A 21,620-nucleotide genomic window follows, 5' to 3' on the forward strand; every position below is an offset into this window, starting at 1 on the left:
TGCTTGTGTTTGTTATGCAAGAACATTACGTTAAATATAAAGAATATTCTCATGAATATTCATGTGCTCGCAAATGCGTCACAGCGGCCACGCCCCATTTAAGGAAACCGGAAGTGCCATGTTCGGACAGCAGAGATTTAGCAGCTCGGTTGAAGAAGAAGACGGAGAATTAGAAGAGGCGCTCGGATTGGTCATGTTGTAATTTTCTCAACTTTAGGTTGCTGGGAACTTTTTAAAACAACCGAAATTGATTGTTTTGAACAGTTTTTGTTGATATCCGTGAGAAAAGAAAAGAAAAGAAATGGACGGAGAGTGCGAGTTGTAATGCTGTAACGTCACCCAGCAGATTTGGTTTTTGTCCCGTCAACAGTTTTGTTTGTCGTAATTCTGTCGTGGTTATGTTGTTCATGTTCTCGCGCACCGCTTCGTGAGCGTGTCGTAAACGAGTTTTATTATTGTTGTTGTTGTTATTTTATTAATTCGGTGTCGCGAGTGAACCATGAACGGGAAGTCAGCGAACGGTGCGGCGAGCGGAGCTCCGGCCTGTATTGAGGGTCTGCCGCCGCTGCCGAAGAGCCTGAGCGGCCTGCTGAACTCGAGCGGCGGATCGTGGAGGGAGATCGAGAGGATGCACGCAAAGAAGGCCATGATCCAGGACGACCTGAGGAGAGGAGCGGCTCCGGTGGACCGGGCTCTCGCCTCCAAACCGGCCAACCTGGACGCGGCGCTGGCTCTGCTCCGGAAAGAGATGGTGAGAGACTCGTGTCCCTGATCAGCGTCCTGCTCTCGGCGTGTCCTCACTTCCTTCCCTTTACATTTAAACCATATAGAAACACATTCCCACCGAGTAGGGAAAAATACAGAACATATTCATTTCGATTTTTCTTTTCTAAAATTGGACATCTAAAAAGTTAGACTTGTCTAAATACTTTGACCCGTTATCTCAGGATTCTGATGACTTATCCCAAAAGGTAGGCGTGTTATCTCAGAATTCTGATGACTCATTTCAAAAGGTAGGCGTGTTATCTCAGGATTCTGATGACTTATCTCAAAAGGTAGGCGTGTTATCTCAGAATTCTGATGACTTATCCCAAAAGGTAGGCGTGTTATCTCAGGATTCTGATGACTTATCCCAAAAGGTAGGCGTGTTATCTCAGGATTCTGATGACTTATCCCAAAAGGTAGGCGTGTTATCTCAGGATTCTGATGACTTATCCCAAAAGGTAGGCGTGTTATCTCAGGATTCTGATGACTTATCCCAAAAGGTAGGCGTGTTATCTCAGGATTCTGATGACTTATCCCAAAAGGTAGGCGTGTTATCTCAGGATTCTGATGACTTATCCCAAAAGGTAGGCGTGTTATCTCAGGATTCTGATGACTTATCCCAAAAGGTAGGCGTGTTATCTCAGGATTCTGATGACTCATCCCAAAAGGTAGGCGTGTTATCTCAGGATTCTGATGACTCATCCCAAAAGGTAGGCGTGTTATCTCAGGATTCTGATGACTCATCCCAAAAGGTAGGCGTGTTATCTCAGGATTCTGATGACTCATCCCAAAAGGTAGGCGTGTTATCTCAGAATTCTGATGACTCATCTCAAAAGGTAGGCGTGTTATCTCAAAATTTAGCTACATTATCCCAATTCTGACATTATCTCAAGTTGGAGCTATTATCTCAATTTTGACACTTCATCCCAAATTATCTCAAGGTTTTGTTGACTTGTCTCGTGATTTTTGAGCTATCTCAAAATGTTCACTTATCTCCTCCGTTTAAGAGATCCCAACGATTATACTTATTGACTCAGGAGTTTTGACTTATTTATCTCAGTCTTGACTTTTTATCTGTAAATTTTGACACGGTCTGAACAATCGGCTTTTGTAATCCAAGAATAACGGCTTGGATCTGGAGAAATGGGACTTATTATCTCGGAACTTATGACCGTGTTGAAATGTTGTGCTTTGTCCCGTCTCAAAATAATGACGTCTTTTCTTTTAAGGACCCGCCCTAAGTTTTGTGGCACACCGCACTTACTCGCTCCCGATGGGCACGAGCACTTTAGCTGTGGCTTTCCGAACACGGAAGAATTTCCGTCGTTGCGTCACGTTCGTGGAACCAGGATAAAAAGCAGAACTCTTGAAAGAATTCTGAAATAACTGCAGGAAAAGTAGTCTCAATGTTAAGATAAACAACTCCAGAGTTTTGAGAGAGTATGGAGATGAGGAGGCTGTGATTTTCAATATGCGTCGTAGATTTGTATTTCCCTGTCCCAGTCCCCTCCCCCACCCTCTGAGCTAACCCCGCCTCTTCTTTGTCCAGGTGGGTTTGCGGCAGCAGGACATGTCCCTCCTATGCCAGCTCTGGTCCCTGCACGAGTCCATCCAGGAATACAAGGGCAGCTGTCAGGAGGCCGGCCCGGGGACCGACGCCATGGACAACGGCTTCTTCGACGAGGACGACGAGTTCTACACGGACTCCGGAGTCACGCCCACAGAGACGCCGGAGGAGAGCGAGGCATCACCGGCACGCAACGGGACGTCCGAGGACACGTGGATGCACGAGTCATTCCGCATCGCGCTATGAGAATCCGAAGCCTCTTCCTTCTTCGTCAAAATATCAAGGGGCGGAGCCTTGACGCTGCTTGGGGTTTTTTTTTGTTTGTTTGGGTTTTTTTTTTCATTTCTTAATCGCCAGCAGACTTTTTTTCTTTTTTATAAACATATAAACCAAGATTATTTATTAACTATATAATACAGTATATAGCCATTTTTCTGGACATTTTAGAATTTTATAGGACTTTATATATGAGGGGAAGGGGGCGGGGCATATCTATATAGTATTCACATTTATGCTAAAAATTGCGCGGCTCTTGTTTTTGCCAGCTGAATTCTGATCGTAGGCGAGTTTCATGACGGCAGCGCCATCGGAAATCCAGCAAACCGGGTTTCGGATCAAATCTTTGGTCTTGAGGCGACGGGAATAAATCTAATGCTGGAAAGAGGAACCGCGACCCACATTCATTCCATGCATCTATCCGTTTATCCGATCCGTTTAATCCGGGCTTTCATCTGGTCGTTCGAGGACTCCGCGTCGGCTCGGCTCTGGGATTTGAACTCGCGACCTCTGCTGCTTGGGTAACGCGTATATATTTAAATCCAGGTGTGCACGGCGCACGGTTCTCCTCCCACCCACCACGAGAAGCTCTTAGTTAGCAGACGAACTTCGAAACGAATCAGCCATTCGATTCAGTAAAAAAAAAAAAAAGTGATACATTTACACAATCTACCCACGAATTCATACACTTCTTATTATTATCATTTTTCTTTTTCTTTCCAGAAATATTCCATGGGAAGACGCTAGAAAGTAGTACGCGATCACGATTAACGACACTTATGCATATTAATAAGGGTGCTAGCATGAAGTCTTCCTGAGGTGTAATTATTAGCGCGTGACGCCTTAATCACATCGCTTACGTTAATTACGTCCACGTGATAGGAACGCGCAAACCAAAGACGAGCGTTTTACGTTCATGACGCAGCACGTGTTCGATGACGGTCCTTCGTAACGGAGCTGGGCGGTAAATAGTTTCGACGCAAATAACGATTATTCGACGGAAAACTAGGGAGAATTTGGATACGGACTTGCACAAGATCATAGTATAGAAATTCCCTTTTTTTAAAAAAAAAAAGATTTTAAAATTTATTTCAAGACACTACACTCAACGACTATTAAGGGTTATTATACAGAACCAAGAACTTGTGAACGTGAAATAGTTTCTCGATTAAAAATGAATCGCAGGACTGAAAACGAATGCACGCGGGTTTCGACGACGCTGTTCGGACACTTTAAGAACATAAAGCCGAGGGAAAATCCCCGGAAAGAGGAACCCGCGCGCTAGACGAGGCTCGTACTGTTTATTTATGAAGGTGTACTTAGTCCCGCCTCTTCTCCGTGTTGATTGGCTGCAAGGCTTTTAACCCCTAACCAACCCGACTGGTTTCCGTTCTAATCGAAGTAATCTGACTCGTCGAGTAACGTGGTTTTATCGCCCAGCTCTTATCAACATAGTTTGTTTGTATTGTCGACGTCCGTTCGATTCGATTCCGTTTATAATTTCCGTTCGGCGCCGCGCGAGGACGTGACGCCGGTCGTCCTCAAACAAGCCTCGAGCAGGCGTGTGCTGATAAAAACGTTTTAAACCTGTCATTACATCGGTTTATCGCCTTAGTTTACTTCCGACGTTGTTACAATGTTGTTTAAGATTCTAATCGCTGTCCATCATGGTTTTAGCGCATAGAATTTACTAGAGTTTGTTTTATTTCTTTTTTTTTTATTTTAAATAAATAATCACCGTGAATTAAAATAAAAATGGTGCTAGTTTTTTAATTAAACACACTTTACGGTAATAATAAGCCTAAAATATTATATTCGTACAGATTTCAGTAATTACATGGCGGTTGGGTCGAATCAGTTATAGAAGCTAAAAGGAAAAAAAAAATTATTTATTTTTTTTTAAACACATGACGGTGGAAAAAGTAGCATTATTTGTTCCGTAAATGAATTTTTCCCCATTTATTATAATTTTTGTGATTTGATTTTTTTTTTTTTTTTTAAAGCTACACTGTTTGGATCATATCCTCTATAGATGGTATAAATAAATTAATAAATAAACAACTAGCATCATTTTCTATTTTTTTCCCCCCCACGCATATAATGTTTCAGATTTATTCATTTTTCCTTTTTTTTTTTTTTTTTTTTTTCCTACAATTACAATTCGTTTAGATCATATCCGCTAGAAGCCTGGAAAAAAAATTCAACGAACAAAATCACGGGAAGACGAAAAGCTAGCATAAATTAAAAATATATATATATATATATGAAAGTAAACAAATAAAATCACAGAGAAGCTAGCATAAATTAAAAAAATATATAAAAAGTAAACAAATGAAATCACAGAGAAGCTAGCATAAATTTAAAAAATATAAAAAAGTAAACAAATAAAATCACAGAGAAACTAGCATAAATTTAAAAAAATATAAAAAAGTAAACAAATAAAATCACAGAAACTAGCATAAATTTTAAAAAATATAAAAAAGTAAACAAATAAAATCACAGAAACTAGCATAAATTTAAAAAAATATAAAAAAAAGTAAACAAATAAAATCACAGAGAAGCTAGCATAATTTTTTTCCCCCTAAACTGTATGAAAAATGTCAAACTTATTTTTATTTATTTATTTATTTATTTATTTAATTCCCCCCGACCCCGAAAGATTCGTTTATTTTGTCTGATATTTTCCGGACACTCGCATGATTGTCTTTTCTCTCTTCCTTCAGTTGTAACAATTGTTTTTAATGTGAAAATAATTCAAATGATGATGGTGGCGGCGATTATCAGCACATGCCTGAGCGTAACACGGTGTCATGTATTAATGGATTTAAAAAAAACTAAAAATAAAAAAATAAAAGGTCATGGTTACACACATCCAGTCGTTCTCGCCGGTTTACTGTACACTCGTGCTAATCTAGTGCAGGATGATAATTTGTGAGTGGACTCTGTATCACGTGTCCTGTATTAATCATGTTTCAAGTAGCACTTGATCAGCCGATCAGAGTGGATCACTCGGTGCCTTTTACAGGCCTGGTTTCAATCCCAGGCTTTTCTGCTAAAGCGTTTTAGATTTGCAAGAACGGGTTCTGTGATCGGTTTCGGTCACCGCGTCAAATCGCAGAAATTCCCGGCGAACGCTTCCTCACGTACGGTTGAATTGTATCGTACGGTGTGTTTTTGCCTCGCTGTATCGTGTTACTTGTTGGTGTGTACGGTGGCGTTTTCGCTAGTTCAGCTACATGTTATGTTAAAACACTTCACTTATCCGGAGTAAAGCTTGCACGCGTCCGTCGTAAAGAATGACCTCACTACTGGATGTTATGTGGAAAGTTGTGTTTTTTTTTTAACTTGTGTTTATTATTATTATTATTATTATTATTATTAAAGCAATTTATACCACAGCCCTGTTGCCCTGTTGTATTCTTCATTCTGATTGGTCAGGAGGTGTAAGGACGTAAGATGTTTGTTTAGTGTCCGTCGCTCCAGAGACGGCGAGGTGTGGCGAAGCCGTTCTGGTGGATTGTGATGGCTAGAAAGAGAAGCCTTAATCCCAGGGGAGGTCTGTATTAGCGGAACCATATTAGCATTTACATTGTTTTTAGCTAAAAGGTCAACGAGACCAACTATCATCACTCGTTAGCTACATTAGCCTCGTAGCTTGAGGGGGAAATCCGACAGAGACGGACGTCCTGTCCGATCGACTTCATTTCTCTGTTATAAATTCTGTGTTTTTTTGTTGTTCCTGCTGCTTTAATCCAGCACGACGTTTACTCTAGCTTCACGAATCATTCCAGAAAGCTGTGCAACACACTCATGTTTCTATAAACATATCTTTATAGCTTTTATTTAATACACAGAAATCACAGAGCACCAGGAGTGTATTGAGTCGTGTGTGTGTGTGTGTGTGTGGTGTTAACACACACCATCTGCACTCTATTTGTTTTTATCGTCTCTCGCTCGCTGATGCTAATTGGCAAGAATCTGACGAACCACCTCAGGAATGTGTGTACACACAACGCGCAGGGGATCCTGGGAGATCTTCTCTTCCTTCCTCGCGGTGTGAACTTTTCACGTCAGCGACAGGTATCGCATCGTATCACCTGGACGAGCCCGTGCGTGGACAGAGAGAAGTGAAGTAGCCCCGGGACCGGTTGGACCGAAAGCGTCGGTTCGGTCCGCTCCGAGGTCTTCGCGTTTACGTGTAGAGCTCTGGCAGGAGCGCGTGCGAGCTCGTCTGCAGTTTGTGCAGACCGTGAGACGCGCACGTCTCGACGAGCAGGCCCACGCCCACGGCGAACACGGACACACGTCTGCGGCAGTTCAGGATCACTGAGATAAACGTGTGTATTTATAGAGAGAGATCACTTTTATTTATTTATTTACTTATTTAAAATATGTGTGGTAAGTTAATGATAATATTATAGAATGCACAAGAAGATCAGCTGAAGCTCTTGACTTGTATCTGCAGGATTTCATGGATTTGTGTGCGTGTGTGTGTGTGTGCGTGTGTGCTTACCCCGTACGGCTTGTGCGTTGGACGTGAGCACAAACACTCGGATGAGGGTGAAGCAGAGAGGAGAGTAATCGTGCTCCCAGATCACTGCAGGAATCAGCAGCACTTTGCCGTAGCAGGAGAGCAGCAGAGCCTTCAGCAGATCGGACGTATCTACCGAGACGCCATAGAGCTTCTGTACGCACCATAACGCCGCTAACACACCTGCACAGTACACACCCAGCTCTGACCACACACACACACACACACACTGATTATTTCTCGTTACTTCGTTTAGTTAATTCTGCTATTTGGTTTTGTCTCATTCTAGTACACACTGTCTTGTTTGATACGCTTGGTGCGTTGGAGCGCGTACGCACCCAGAGAAGCCAGAGCGAACATCCCGTAAAAATCCCATTCTTTCGCGTATCTGATGATGTCAGAGGGATCACTGGTGACCTCCGAACTCTGGAGCCGCGACCATCTGAGATACGCCTCACACAACAGGCAGAAAACACACAGCTTCCAGTGGATCTGAGGAGAGAAAACAGCTCGCTGCCTTCACCGTGTCACTGCGCTGTGTTTATAGCTCTAGAGAAGAAGTAGGCGGAGCCTCGTTCGGCGAAACTCACGTTGATCTGAGTGTTGAACAGAATGTGTCTGAACGCCTGGATTTTACACAAGATGGCGTCTATGAGAATAATGACAGGATCGTATTCGATGTACTTGTCCACGGGCTTTGCGCAGGATCTCTGAGAAAAGGATCACAGCATGTGTTTTAGTCAAATCAACAGCATTAGAATCACCACTAAATACCCATAATGCACTTGGTTGTTTGTAGAGAAGAGGGAACAGGGCTCCGTTCAGGTGTTGCTTTGTCACTTTGGCGCTAGATTTGGCGATCTGGATTTAGTGACTTTATTTATTTTTTTTAATTAATTAAAAGTCTAATGACAGATCTAGCGACTTTTTGACCGTACGTTAGCGACTGTCCTGCGCTCGCTCTCCAGCTCACATCACAGCTGCTGGTTACACAAGAGCAGGTTCACTCCACTCATGGGAAGTGTGTAAAACCTGACTGAGGTGCGCTTTCATGAGCCGATGTTCCCAACAACCAATCACTGATGACTACTGTTTCCAATGACCAATCAGTGATCACCATAGCTCCCAATGACCAATCAATGATCACCATAGCTCTCAATGACCAATCACTGATCACCATAGCTCTCAATGACCAATCAATGATCACCATAGCTCTCAATGACCAATCACTGATCACCATAGCTCTCAATGACCAATCACTGATCACCATAGCTCTCAATGACCAATCACTGATCACCATAGCTCTCAATGACCAATCAATGATCACCATAGCTCTCAATGACCAATCACTGATCACCATAGCTCTCAATGACCAATCAATGATCACCATAGCTCTCAATGACCAATCACTGATCACCATAGCTCTCAATGACCATTCACAGATCACCACGGTTTCCAATGACCAAATGTCTGATGTCAGGTGACTTCCAGCGGCTCTTTGAGCATGCGTTAACTACTTTCCCCCTGAAAATAAAACTCGAGCAGCAAACATCAGACACCAAGCATATTTTGGCTGAGTTGTTGTTATAATAATAATGAACGCATAACACTTATAGCTGTTACATTTCTAGCATGTTAGCAGGACTCACTCACACATATTGTTATCTTCACTATGCCGTTTCTGTAATCTCGGTATAATTCAGAAGCTTCCTCGTTACATTCGATGCATTTAAAAGACGCGTTCGCCATGTTCCTCTGTTTTGAAAGCGCTTGCCGGCTCACACGAACACCGATTTCCGGGATATTCGCTAGGACGCGGAGTCAAACGGGTAACACTTTGGGAAATGTAGTTTTAATTCAGTTAGACCGCTACAGATAAACCTGACCGCGGAACTACATTACCCATGATGCCCCGCACAGTCACCTGCACAACGTTTAGAACATGGCACCTGCTGGCAGGGCTGTTGTTGTGCTAGCGCTCTCGTTGCTGTACTTATGCGGAGCTATTATTTCCACCGAATATTTTTCCACGCTCGCGTTCTTTAACGGAGAGCTTAACGAGCGCGGCTGCGGGCCATCGTCCGAGTGGGAGGAGTATTCTCCGGACTGCGGTGAGTTTTGAAAACACGGCGTCGCCACGTCTTCTTAGCTCGCTGCAATGTTAATGTACGAGGAGGGGTATGCTAGCATTCATTTCCCCACCCGTATTCACACAGGCCCCGCCCACTGCGATTACAAGTATTATTATATTTATTATTATTATTATTAACAAAGACTAATCGTTATTTGTTTATTTTTTTTTTTTAAATTATTTTCTTGTTAATATGTATTTATGTATCTATTTATTTACTTATTTATTCATTAATTTGGCTAGTTATTACTTTATTATTATTATTTTATTTACAAATTATTTTATTTTTTATAAACAAGCGTGTTGTTTGATTTTGCATTTTTAAAATAACATTATATTATTATATTTATTACATGTAGCACTGTACAAATTGTAAGATATCCTTAAATACACATATATATTTATTCGCATTTTCATCTACATGTTGATTATTAGGTAGAAATTGTAAAATAAAATGTCGTATTTTTATTTTGCATCTTTTTGCTTTATTTAAACGTTTAGCTACTCATTCTAGTGCAGAGATCTCTGGGTGGTTGTTGTTTTGTTTTTGTTTTTGTTTTTGTTTTTGGTCGGAATACGGGTGGGAACTATAGAACGCCTCTTACCCGGTATGTCATTCTCACTTCCGGGTTCGTTTCCAATGTTCAAAGTAGTGAAATACACACCTTCTGTGGAACTGTGGCTGGACGAGCACGAACATAACAAATATGGCTCTCTATACTTGATTTCTTCACTTATTTATTAGACACTATACACACACACACACACACACAAATGCATTTCTACACAGTGCAGCCATTTCTATAATTGTTTTAATAGATAGAATATATTTATAAGCTCCTTGGACTCTACTCTGGCATTCTCTGAAAAGTGTGTCAGGTTGTTGTGTGTGAAGTGAGAAATTAAAGGAAAACTCCACGCTGAAGCACATGAAATATATTCATACTGAAATAGTTCTGAAGTGTTTAGTTGTTCTAGCGCTAATTCGTCTGTTGGTGGTCTGTTTTTGTTTTTTTGTGAAACCGGTGAGAAGTTAGCGCTTGTTTGTTGCTCTGACGTCACACGGAGACGATGTTGTTCCAGACGCGGTTATAGTAAGGCTGGAAACTCGATGTAAACGCTGGACTCGATGTCCCAGAATTCAATGCAGCTATACGACGCAGAGACTCGGCTCCGGTGGTTAGAGGTCTGTGATGTTAGCAGCCTTTTGGAAGCTGAGCTATTGGAGGAAGTAAAACAGCTGGACAGACAAAAGGACTAAAGCGGTGCTGCATTGCTTTCTTTTATGGCACATTGTTCCCAACAACCAATCACTGATCACCATTTTTCCCAATAACCAATCACTGATCAGTTTAATTCCCAATGACCAATCACTGATCACCATAATTCCCAATGACCAATCACTGATCACCATAATTCCCAATAACCAATCACTGATCAGTTTAATTCCCAATGACCAATCACTGATCACCATAATTCCCAATGACCAATCACTGATCACCATATTTCCCAATAACCAATCAGTGATCACCGTTATTCCCAATAACCAACCACTGATCGCTGTTATTCCCAAGGACCAGTTTATGACACCACTATCAGCAGATAGAACAGCATTGTGGGTAATGAATATTGTTTGTACGTTTTTTCGTTTTCCTCTTGCAGATCCCAACGTTCTCCAGCTGGAGGATCCGGACTGTGAGGACAGCAGCAGCGCGGCCTGCGAGTCGGTCTTCTCTCTGAACGCAGAGAAGATTCTGGTGAGCATCTTACCTGTGTAACGCCACCTGCATCCATTATATCGCTTTATATACATGCTTTATAGAATAATTATTTTATTTAATACAGTAAGACAAACTTTACTACAAAAGCCAAACTGCGTCCAAACCCTTCTTCTATCTTCTGAGCAGGTTTCCTCCAAGGTGCTTTGTTGTGTTGTTTTGAATTGATGGCTTGCTTCAGACCACAGGGGATGCTAACTTTTGTGCTTGACCGTAGCAGATAGCTCTTTATCAGCGGTATACGTATTATATTGTGTAGATTTTTTTGGGAGATTAGACACTGTTAATTAAAAATATATATATATATATATATATATATATATTTTAAAGACCTTGGACTTGGGGAGAAAAGTGCTTGGACCCCTAATAAGAATTCTCTCAATTAGGCTCAATTATAGCCTTATTGATATGATAAACATTATTATTATTATTATTATTATTATTATTATTATTATTATTATTATTATTAACAGTTACTAATTTAGTTTTATATTTTAAAATGTTTTTTTTTTTAAACTAACATTTATTTATTTATTTACTTATTTATTCATTCATTCATTTGTTTTTATGTGCCTACAACCCCACCCCCCACATACATTAAGGTTGACAATTGAATTGGTGTGTGTGTGTGTGTGTGTGTGTTCATGCTGTCAGAGCCAGGCCAAGGTGTTTGTGGAGCAGCGCCGCTTCCCATTCCCCGTTGAGGATCAAAACACCAACGAGGAGCTCGGTAATGTCATTCCTCTCTCTCTCTCTCTCTCTCTCTCTCTCTCTCTCTCTCTCTAAAGTGTATGTGATGATGTATTGACGTGAACGTGTGCTGGCTCTCAGCTATAGGATACGTCCTCATCGGCAACGGGCTCTACGATGAAGCCATCAAACACTTCTCCCTGTTACTGCAGGTCGGTTCTGTAGCATGTAACTGCAGCATTTGTAGTAATGTGATATCTATAAAGTAAGCATGTCATTAGAACGTGATTGTTGGTTGTTGATCAGGGCGATCCAGAGCTGGTCAGTGCCATGTATGGGCGAGGGATAGCCTACGGGAAAAAGAGCTTACAGGTAAGACGGCGTATCAGAAGTAACAAAGAACTGGGATTAAGTGTAATTTCTGCCATTGTGTACAGAGATGACTGTTCAACACTCCTTCCTTACCTCCCTCTCTCTCTCTCTCTCTCTCTCTCTCTCTCTCACACACTCTCATACACACATTCTCTTTTGTTCTCTCTGTAGGACATAAAGAACGCTGACCTGGCTCTGTACGAGTTAAGCAGAGTGATCACACTGGAGCCCAACAGGCCAGAGGTGTACGAACAGAGAGCAGAGGTACACACACAGGCCACGCCTCCTTCACTAAGACTGACACACACACAGGCCATGCCTCCTTCCCCCGAGACACAGAGGCCATGCCTCCTTCCCCCGAGACACAGAGGCCACGCCTCCTGCCCCCCGAGACACAGAGGCCACGCCTCCTTCCCCCGAGACACAGAGGCCACGCCCCCTTCCCCCGAGACACAGAGGCCACACCTCCTTCCCTGAGACACAGAGGCCACACCTCCTTCCCTGAGACACAGAGGCCACACCTCCTTCCCTGAGACACAGAGGCCACACCTCCTTCCCTGAGACACAGAGGCCACGCCTCCTTCCCTGAGACACAGAGGCCATGCCTCCTTCCCTGAGACACAGAGGCCACACCTCCTTCCCTGAGATACAGAGGCCACACCTCCTTCCCTGAGACACAGAGGCCACGCCTCCTTCCCTGAGACACCACTGTGATCCACTATATAAGTACTTTTGTATATGTTTTATCATCTGTAATAGTGTTATTTCATTGAGGTGTGTGTGTGTGTGTGTGTGTGTGTGTGTGTAGATTCTGTCTCCTCTCGGACGGATTAGTGAAGCTCTGAGTGACCTCACTAAAGCCATCCAGCTCCAGCCTTCAGCAAGACTTTACCGTCACCGTGGAACCCTCCTCTTTATTTCAGAGGTACTCACACACACACACACACACACACAAACCCACTGATTACTTTCCTCTAACAGCATGCCCCGAAGTGCTCGATAACGTGTCAGAACCAGCACGTTCTCGGCTGCAGTCCTCGCACTCCGAAGTGGGCAGACCGTTTAGCTCTTGCCAAAAAAATTGTAAGACGTAATTTGCTTTGCTGTAGAAATGGTAGCGGGGCGACGTGAATGTTTTGGTGTGTTCAGGACTACGTGGCTGCTATGGAGGACTTCCAGCAGTCTCTGGAGCTGAAGAGGAACCAGCCGATCGCCATGCTGTATAAAGGCCTCACCTTCTTCCACAGGGGCCTGCTTAAGGTACACGCCCACCTCATGCTTATTATTTCGCTTTAACACAAGTTTCGACATTATATGGGATCGCTCGTCCCCCTCGCTGCAAAACAAAATGTCCACGGGGTTGAATCGGACGTGATGTAGCTCCGCCTCCTCCTCCTCCTCCTCCTCCTCCCTGTGCAGAGTGGAGACAGAAGTCCAGGGTGTGGAGACAACTCGCAGGATAAGTGTGTTAGGTGTGCTGTTCGGTGTTATACAGCGCTCTGTGGGTTACGGCGTTAGGTCCGGCTTTATAGGAGGAGTTGGATCAGGTCCAGCTCCACCCCCTTTGACTTTTTTTTGTTTTTGCACTCCATCAAAAAAAAAAAAAAACGTATTCACATGATGTCTCTCTGCACACAGGAGGCCATTGAGACATTTAAAGAAGCGTTGAAGTTGAAGTCGGACTTCATCGATGCACACAAAAGCCTGGCTCAGGCGTACAGGTAATACACACACACACACACACACACACCTGCAGCTCATCTCACATGTACTGAGGTTTATATTATATATATATAAATATATTCGGTGTGTATACGTGTAGGGAGTTGGGTGATTTTGACAGCGCCATGGAGAGTTTCCAGAAAGCTCTGCTGCTGAACCAGAATCATCTTCAGTCTCTGCAGCTCCGAGGGATGATGCTGTATCACCACGGCAGCCTGCAGGACGCCATCGGCAACTTCAAGGCAAGAGCAAAATCCGAGCATTTTTGGCCGCAACTCGAACGCTTAAACGAATAAAAAATACATACGAATAGAAAAGTAAGTGGAACACACGAGCGACTCGCCGGATCGAGACGCCACGCGTGAAAGATGTCCGAACCGCATTGAAACGTATCGTCTACCCCGCAGAGATGCCTGCAGTTGGAGCCGTATAACGAGGTGTGCCAGTACATGAAGGGTCTGAGCCACGTGGCCATGGGACAGTTCTACGAAGGCATCAAGGCTCAGACTAAAGTCATGCTGAACGATCCACTGCTGGGCCAGAAAGCCAGCTCTGAATATCTCAAAGTCAAATACCTCAGAGGTGAGAGGGCGGGGCGGGTGATGTGATCATCTCTGTGATTATCCGTTAACTCTCGATGTTCACGTTGCACTTTTGCGTGTGCAACGTATGTAATGAATGTAGTTTCTCTTTCTGTTTGGCGTTCCAGAGTACTCTCGATATTTGCACTCTCACCTGGACATCCCGGTAGCGGAATACAACGTGGACCAGGATCTTCCAGGGAACTTTAAGAACCACTGGGCTAAAAACCTGCCCTTCCTCATAGAGGATTACGAAGAGCAGCCCGGACTGCAGCCGCACATAAAGTGAGTCTGAGGCGGATGAACCGAGCGGCGTTTCCTCGGCGCCCGCCTTGGTTTCGTTCCGCGTATATAACGTGCGCGTCTGTGTTTTTAAGGGATGTCCTACCTCAGGATTTTGACAGTTACTCTCCGGAGGTGCAGAAACTGATCTGTACGGCGGATCATCTGGGCACGCTCATGCAGTACAACACGTCAGGGTTCCTGTCCAACCAGCGCATCCACAGAGGTCAGGCAGGAAATCTGAAGTCATGGGAAAACTTTGTTTCCATTTGTTTGGAAGCCCAGCTGTTCTTCCTTTAAATGCCGGTCTTGTTTGCGACGATACAGCTGCGAGCAAATAATCACTAACCGAGTCATGTGTGTTCATCTGTATACAGCCATGGGTCTGGCCACCATCGAGGTGATGCAGGCGATGCAGCGGACGTGGAGTAACTCGAAAGTGCGCGTCAACGGCAAAACCAGGCAGCTCCAGTGGAGAGACATGTTCGACATCGCCGTGAAATGGAGGAGGTAACACGTACCGGAAGACTTTATCTTGAGAAAATGCTGTTCTAGAGCAGGTGCCTTAGATATCTAATCACGTGTGTGTGTGTGTGTGTGTGTGTAGGATCGCTGATCCCGATCAGCCTGTTCTGTGGTTGGATCAGATGCCAGAACGGAGCCTGAGCAGAGGATTTAATAACCACATCAACCTTATCAGGTGCCGCAACACACACGATAGATCGGACACACTCTCTCTTTTAGATCAGGTTCAACCGGTTCTCGGCGGTTTCCTAGTTTTACGGTTCAGGCTGCTGTTCACAATTATTTCTGGCCCAGAAATCAGCTCCGCCCACAAACCAGGCATAGCACAGATCCGATATCCAGTATTGGTATCAGGCCGATCTCACGATACTCGTGAGATGTCTGGAAAACTTGTATTCTGGCACATTCTATCACGTCGATCTTGTATCGTCATATGCCCCATCCTCTTACATTTAATCTGTTTGTAAATCTGTATTGTGCTGTAACGTAATGTAATGTGTGTGTGTGTGTGTGTGTGTGAGACGTTCAGGGGCCAGATCATCAACATCAGATATATGGAGTACTTTGGCAGCATCCTGGACTTCATCAAAGACAGAATATTAGTCTATCACGGGTAAGCGGCTCCGGTTTCATCCTGGTTCTGCCGATACAGAGTTTAACAGCCAGTTTAACAGCGTCGCTCGTTTTTCAGCGCGTATAATCCACGCGGAGTGCAGGAAGTGAAGCAGGCTCTGGAGAACGTGAACAAAGTGGAGGACCTGCTGCCTATAATGAAGGTAACAGCATCCACCCAGAAAGGTCACATGACCTTTCTGTGCCAGTTCAATACGACTATAAATGCCACATGTCTGAAACGCTGAAATGTGTGTATGTGTGTGTGTGTGTGTGTGTGTGTGTGTGTGTGTGTGTGTGTCTAAAGCAGTTCAACAGTAAAACGAGAGACGGGTTCACCGTGAACTCGAAGGTTCCGAGTTTGAAGGATCCTGGGACGGAGTACGACGGCTTCACCATCACCATCACAGGAGACCGGTCAGCCATCACGCCTTCCTGACTTTTAACCGTTCACCTTTTTAAATCTGCCCATGAGTGAAATCATTCAGTACGTTCAGAACGCTGGCACGAATCAGAGGTTGACGTTAAGGAAAATAAGACGGCTGTTCGTGCCCTAGTTGGTACGCACGCCTTCTGAGTTTATTCGTTTCAGGCCGCTTCGGATGAACAGAACTGGAACGGACCGGTTTTTCCCCGTATAAAGAGGCGTGCGGGCAGCGCAGACGCGCTGATGTCATGAATATAATCGTATTAGGAACGCCTGAATTCCATCTGTAGGGTTTGTGTGTGTGTGTGTGTGTGTGTGTGTGTGTGTGTGTGTGTGTGTGTGTGTGTGTTGGGTTTCTTTCCAAACTATACATATGGTGGTACAGCGGTAAAAGATCTCATTAGGGGGGAGGTTGTGCTGGTTGTGCTATGGTAACCTCGTAATCCGAGAAAACACACACACACACACACACACACACACACGCACACTTCAAGTTGTTGATGTCTTATTCATATTGATTTGATGTTTTTTCATGATGTCTTCATAGATCATAAAAGCAACACACACACACACACACACACTTGAGCGGGTCTTGATTGGGGCGTGTGCGTAACTGCGGTGGGTTTGGATTAAAAACAGGGAGAGACGTGTGTGTGTGTGTGTGTGTGTGTGTGTGTGTGTGTGTGTGTGTGTGGGTGGGAGAATTAGGATGGATAATGAGCTTGTGTATGTTTTTTATTTATTTACATGGAGATATGAAGTAATGATGTGTTTCAGTGATGCTTCTATAAATAAATGATGAGTTGTGTGTGTGTGTGTGTGTGTGTGTGTGTGTGTGTGTCCAGTGTGGGAAACATGTTGTTCTCAGTGGAGACTCAGACCACAGAGGAGAGGACGCAGCAGTACCAGTCGGAGATCGAGGCTCTTTATAAAGACCTGACGGCTAAAGGCAAAGCCCTCATGCTGTCCTCCGAGCTAGGGGTGTGTTTTCTTTCGCTCCCTCTCTCTGTCCGTCCTTCAGTCGCTCAGTCTCTCTGTCTCTGTTTCTGTGTCTCACTTTTTCTCTTTCTCTGCATTTCTCTCTCTCTCTCTCTCTCTCTCTCTCTCTCTCGCTCTCTCTTAAACATTGTCATCCATTGGCTGTAGAGAGGTCACATGACTTTGTGCTGTAATTGAAAATGAACAATATTAATTGAGTTGATTTTGTATTAACAAACTCACTGCCTATCTACATCTCTCTTTCTCACTCTGTCTCTCGTCCTCACTCTCTGCGTGTCTGTAGGATTCGGATGCGGTGTGTAACCTCGTCCTCTCGCTGGTGTATTATTTCTGTAACCTCATGCCCCTGTCCCGAGGCTCCAGGTACGGACGTGTTGAAAAGACGCTCTCTCTCTCTCTCTCTCTCTCTCTCTCTCTCTCTCCACATGTCACGCTAAACAAGACGTAGCAGCTTAGCTGGTAACTCTGAGGAACAATACCGAGTGTGTTTTGCCACCATGTTAAGGAAACAAAAAATTCCTTTAATAATAACAATAACATTTTATTGGAATGACACGGACATCAGTAGCACTAAAAGCGTAAATATAACTATAAAAACAAACCCTTAATAAGTACTTACTTTACATAAAGTACGCCATCTGGACCTCATGAGGGGTGCCAAAAGTTTTGTTATGTTTCCAGTCTTAATAATACCCCAGCCATTTCAATAAGCCGAGTTCAACCATACTACAACATGATTAGCCTCAGTACTGCATGCTAATTGATTATTTCATTAAAGGAGCGGTGTGTCATATTTTTAAAGGAGCGGTGTATCACATTTTTAAAGGAGCGGTGTGTCACATTTTTTAAGGAGCGGTGTGTCATTTTTAAAGGAGCGCCGTGTCATATTTTTAAAGGAGCGGTGTGTCATATTTTTAAAGGAGCAGTGTGTCATATTTTTTAAGGAGCGGTGTGTCATTTTTAAAGGAGCGGTGTGTCATATTTTTTTAAAGGAGCGGTGTGTCATATTTTTAAAGGAGCGGTGTGTCATATTTTTAAAGGAGCGGCGTGTCATATTTTTAAAGGATGAAAACCCTGACAAGTCTCCTCCACATCCTTGGTTAAAAATACCTCTTCCTCAGTTGCGTTTTAAATAAAAACGAGCAGAGCTAGAAACTAGAGCTTTGTTCTGTCTGGGGGCGGAGCTCGTTTCAGGGTCAGAAAATCTCTAAATATAAGCATGAAATGAAAGAACTTCGTTTTGTTTTTGTTTTTTTTAAATTAATGGCATTTTTGTATGTTCTGCTAATCAAAATTGGCCTTTTTGACGTTTCTTTGAAACGTTCTAGAAGCACATACAGATTACATACCGCAGCTTTAACTTTAACGCATTTAGTTCATCTGATGCTAATAATTCCGTGGAATGTTAATATTATAATCCAGTTATTTTAGTCCAGTGATGATTTACATTGGGTTTATAGTGGAATTTCTTTGTGTGTGTGTGTGTGTGTGTGTGTAGCATCGTGGCCTACTCCGTGGTGATGGGAGCTCTGATGGCGAGCGGGAAAGAAGTCGTAGGCACAATTCCAGCCGGGAAGGTAAAGATTAGATTTGAAATGAAAAGCGCGGTTCTCGGGACAGCCAGGGGTGTGTGTGTAGTTACAGCGCCATCACCAAAGCTGTTCTGGAATTAGGTCCCGTGAACGCGTTATATTTAACATTTCACTAGCAGTGAAGGGGACGTAACGTCGCGTACGTCACAACACCGTGTTCGTGTCTAAAATACGAAATACGACGTTTTCTCTTCCAGCTGGTGGATTTCGAAGCCATGACCATGCCGAGCCCCGATCGCTTCACCAAAACGGCCAAAAGCTGGATGAACCTGAAGAGGTGACAATTCTTCTCAGGCACTATGATTGATTTGATCATTTGTCATATCTATCATTTCGATATCTAGAGTACACGGGGTTGGACAAACGAGTAGCCCGGGTGTTATAACGATCCCATCCCTGTAACGTTTCTAACCCTCCTGTCTTGTTCTGTCTCCTCTACGCAGTCTTCCCAGCTGGTACCAGAACCTTCCGTCCGTAGCCGAGACCTTCCAGTTCGCCAGAACCATGATCGAGGTCCTGAACACCGACTCGTCCTCGCACTGTCCCAAAAGATCTTAAAAGCCGCCTGCGTCCTTCCTGCTCGCGCCCCCCTCGTTTCTTTTTCATACAGAATGTCTTCCAGTATAAAGATCTGTATCAGAGTCTTAATAATTAACCCCTGAGGAAAAAAAAAAAAAAAAAAAGAAGGTTTTACCGGAAGTTTATTCGGGAAAACGGAGCGCATTTAATGACCCCCTTTATAAAATCTTCTTTAAGATTCCTACGTTTTAAAATAAACGCGCGACTGTAAAAGGGCTCGAATTATTCGCCGATTTTCAGGTTCAGAACCAGGATTATTGAAACACGTGATTTACTAATGAAGCCTTGGAAGTAAATGCGTTTGTTCGTTTGTTTTTTGGTTAATCATCGGTGAGTCTCGTACCGCCGTGAACTTGAAGGAAGAACATATCGGTCGAAATGCAGCTCGTCCCCCGTGGTTTTTAGTTCGGAAAGTTTGGACTCGCCTCTGAAATTGATCTCGTTTTATTCACTTTTAAGTTTTAACGGTGTTCTCTATTCCCCCCCCCCCCCCCCCCCCCCCCCCCACGTCAGGGTCTTTTGAGTGCTTATTTTTAAAGAGCGGGGCGTGTTTAGGAATGAAACGTGACGTATCGATTACGCCAGGCTTCGGAAAGCAGCGCTGGAAATGAATAAACGTGTTGAGTTGATGCAAAGCTGTGTTTGTTTATATTGTAAGGCGTTTTAGATGCAAAGCTTACTCGAAGCACCGACTTGAAGGAAATTGAGGCAGAAGGTTCTAACAAATGCACGTTAGATGTTACGTTCATGTCTACTACTGATCCAGTATGATAATCTGTTTTTATTGAAATGAGTCAATTCACTTAATAATAATAATAATAGTAATAATAATAAGGGTGTAAGGCACTGACAGCTGAAAAAGTGCTTGGATTAATCCCCAAAACATCCTATATAAGGTATAATAATAATAATAATAATAATAATAATAATAATAGGATTTCTGACCTTTTTTTTTCCAGCGAGTCGGTTCATTTGACTCACCAATAAGAGTCGACTCAGTCGTTCAGATCCCAAATGGCTCACTGATCAGTGATTTGATCTTCTAATGGCTGAAATGGTTTCGTGACATTTTATTCGATCCTTTTATCCTAACTGGTGGCTCGTCTAGGCGAGTCGACTCTCTAGACGAGTCGACTCGATGGCAAACGACACATCACTAGAGCCCCGAACGTGAAGCGAGGGTCCGCCAGTGGATTCAGCCCCTGGATGGAAAACAAGCTTCTGGAAAATCCCTGCTGCTTAAATCTGTGTGTTATTCGTGGAATTATTTTCACCGATTAATGCCAGTGATTTCGTCGTGACCTCGCAGTCCTCCCGTTTATTTGTCCGTCGTTTCCATAGTTCGCAGCATTCCAAAGTGATGGCAAATGTTTTTGAGGAATTTCTTCTCCGTTCTCGGGAGAACTCGGCTGCCAAGAAACCTTCGTTTTCCTTCAGCCGCTCTCGTTCATCTCTCTCGTTCAGTGTTCAGTGTAGTTTACTATATTATGATAGAAATACACACCGATCAGCCGGAACATTAAAACCACCTGCCTAATATGTGCTCTGTGTGACCAAAACAGCTCTGATCCGTCGAGGCATGGACTCCACAAGACCTCTGAAGGTGTGCTGTGGTATCTGGCACCAAGACGTTAGCAGCAGATCCTTTAAGTCCTGGAAGTTGAGAGGTGGGGCCGCAGTGGATCGGACTTGTTTGTCCAGGACGTCCAGCAGACGCTCAATCAGATTGCGATCTGGAGAATTTGGAGTTCGAGCTCTTAGTCATGTTCTTCAAAGCGTTCCTGAACTATTTTTGCAGGGTGCATCATCACTGTCGTTAGGGAATACCGTCGCCGTGAAGGCGAGTACTTGGTCTGCAATAATAATAGTTTAGGTAGATGATACGTATCAAAGTAACATCCACATGAGTACCACGGCTCAAGGTTTTCCCAGCAGAACATCGCCCAGACCATCACACCGCGTCCGCCGGCTCGCCTTCTTCACATAGTGCATCTTGGTGCCGTGTCTTCCCCAGGTAAGCGACGTACACACACACACACACACACACACACACACGGCCGTCTACTGTATGACTACGCATCCCCATACACAGCAAGCTACAATGCTCTGTGTGTTCTGACTCCTTTCTATCAGAGCCAGCATGATTTTTTATTTTTTTTTCTTTTAAGCAGTTAGCTCTTCTATAGGATCG

General features: G+C 43.7%; 3 protein-coding genes across 5 annotated transcripts; 2 read left to right on the top strand and 1 right to left on the bottom strand.

Moving 5' to 3' along the window:
* Positions 1–4,945, top strand: fam89a (family with sequence similarity 89 member A). The gene is made up of 2 exons (XM_053643606.1): positions 1–751; positions 2,315–4,945. The coding sequence occupies exons 1-2, from the start codon at positions 500–502 to the stop codon at positions 2,576–2,578; spliced, it is 516 nt and encodes a 171-aa protein (XP_053499581.1). The 5' UTR covers positions 1–499; the 3' UTR covers positions 2,579–4,945.
* Positions 4,946–5,930: 985 nt separating this feature from the next.
* On the bottom strand, positions 5,931–8,914 carry arv1 (ARV1 homolog, fatty acid homeostasis modulator). Of its 2 annotated transcripts, none has more exons than XM_053643586.1 (5): positions 8,793–8,914; positions 7,730–7,849; positions 7,478–7,652; positions 7,122–7,343; positions 5,931–6,934 (listed from the first exon to the last, which is right to left on the bottom strand). In XM_053643586.1, the coding sequence occupies exons 1-5, from the start codon at positions 8,886–8,888 to the stop codon at positions 6,801–6,803; spliced, it is 747 nt and encodes a 248-aa protein (XP_053499561.1). In that variant the 5' UTR covers positions 8,889–8,914; the 3' UTR covers positions 5,931–6,800. The 2 variants fall into 2 exon arrangements, with proteins under 2 accessions (XP_053499561.1, XP_053499569.1); XM_053643594.1 differs by having other exon boundaries at positions 5,934–6,934; positions 7,478–7,631.
* Positions 8,915–9,078: 164 nt separating this feature from the next.
* ttc13 (tetratricopeptide repeat domain 13) lies at positions 9,079–19,923 on the top strand. Of its 2 annotated transcripts, none has more exons than XM_053643546.1 (23): positions 9,079–9,250; positions 10,933–11,027; positions 11,703–11,778; positions 11,880–11,950; positions 12,045–12,110; positions 12,282–12,374; positions 12,919–13,035; positions 13,260–13,370; positions 13,749–13,831; positions 13,933–14,074; positions 14,240–14,414; positions 14,542–14,698; positions 14,791–14,921; positions 15,073–15,205; positions 15,303–15,395; positions 15,750–15,833; positions 15,912–15,996; positions 16,140–16,249; positions 17,105–17,240; positions 17,542–17,621; positions 18,757–18,835; positions 19,048–19,127; positions 19,294–19,923. In XM_053643546.1, the coding sequence occupies exons 1-23, from the start codon at positions 9,082–9,084 to the stop codon at positions 19,406–19,408; spliced, it is 2,481 nt and encodes an 826-aa protein (XP_053499521.1). In that variant the 5' UTR covers positions 9,079–9,081; the 3' UTR covers positions 19,409–19,923. The 2 variants fall into 2 exon arrangements, with proteins under 2 accessions (XP_053499521.1, XP_053499526.1); XM_053643551.1 differs by having other exon boundaries at positions 16,143–16,249.
* The last annotated feature ends 1,697 nt before the right edge of the window (positions 19,924–21,620 follow it).

The sequence above is a fragment of the Ictalurus furcatus genome, chromosome 2 (genome assembly GCF_023375685.1).
Source record: "Ictalurus furcatus strain D&B chromosome 2, Billie_1.0, whole genome shotgun sequence".
NCBI classification, from domain to species: Eukaryota; Metazoa; Chordata; class Actinopteri; order Siluriformes; family Ictaluridae; genus Ictalurus; species Ictalurus furcatus.

What these genes read in the sequence shown, in the direction of transcription:
- fam89a (XM_053643606.1), top strand. Translation starts at nt 500, where the DNA reads ATGAACGGGAAGTCAGCGAACGGTGCGGCGAGCGGAGCTCCGGCCTGT. An exon ending in CTCTGCTCCGGAAAGAGATG is followed by an intron (nt 752 to 2,314) that starts GTGAGAGACTCG and finishes TTCTTTGTCCAG; the next exon opens with GTGGGTTTGCGGCAGCAGGA.
- ttc13 (XM_053643546.1), top strand. Translation starts at nt 9,082, where the DNA reads ATGGCACCTGCTGGCAGGGCTGTTGTTGTGCTAGCGCTCTCGTTGCTG. An exon ending in AAACACCAACGAGGAGCTCG is followed by an intron (nt 11,779 to 11,879) that starts GTAATGTCATTC and finishes GCTGGCTCTCAG; the next exon opens with CTATAGGATACGTCCTCATC. An exon ending in AGCCTGGCTCAGGCGTACAG is followed by an intron (nt 13,832 to 13,932) that starts GTAATACACACA and finishes GTATACGTGTAG; the next exon opens with GGAGTTGGGTGATTTTGACA.
- arv1 (XM_053643586.1), bottom strand. Translation starts at nt 8,888, where the DNA reads ATGGCGAACGCGTCTTTTAAATGCATCGAATGTAACGAGGAAGCTTCT. An exon ending in TAGTGAAGATAACAATATGT is followed by an intron (nt 7,850 to 8,792) that starts GTGAGTGAGTCC and finishes TCCTTTTCTCAG; the next exon opens with AGATCCTGCGCAAAGCCCGT. An exon ending in CAACGCACAAGCCGTACGGG is followed by an intron (nt 6,935 to 7,121) that starts GTAAGCACACAC and finishes CGTTTATCTCAG; the next exon opens with TGATCCTGAACTGCCGCAGA.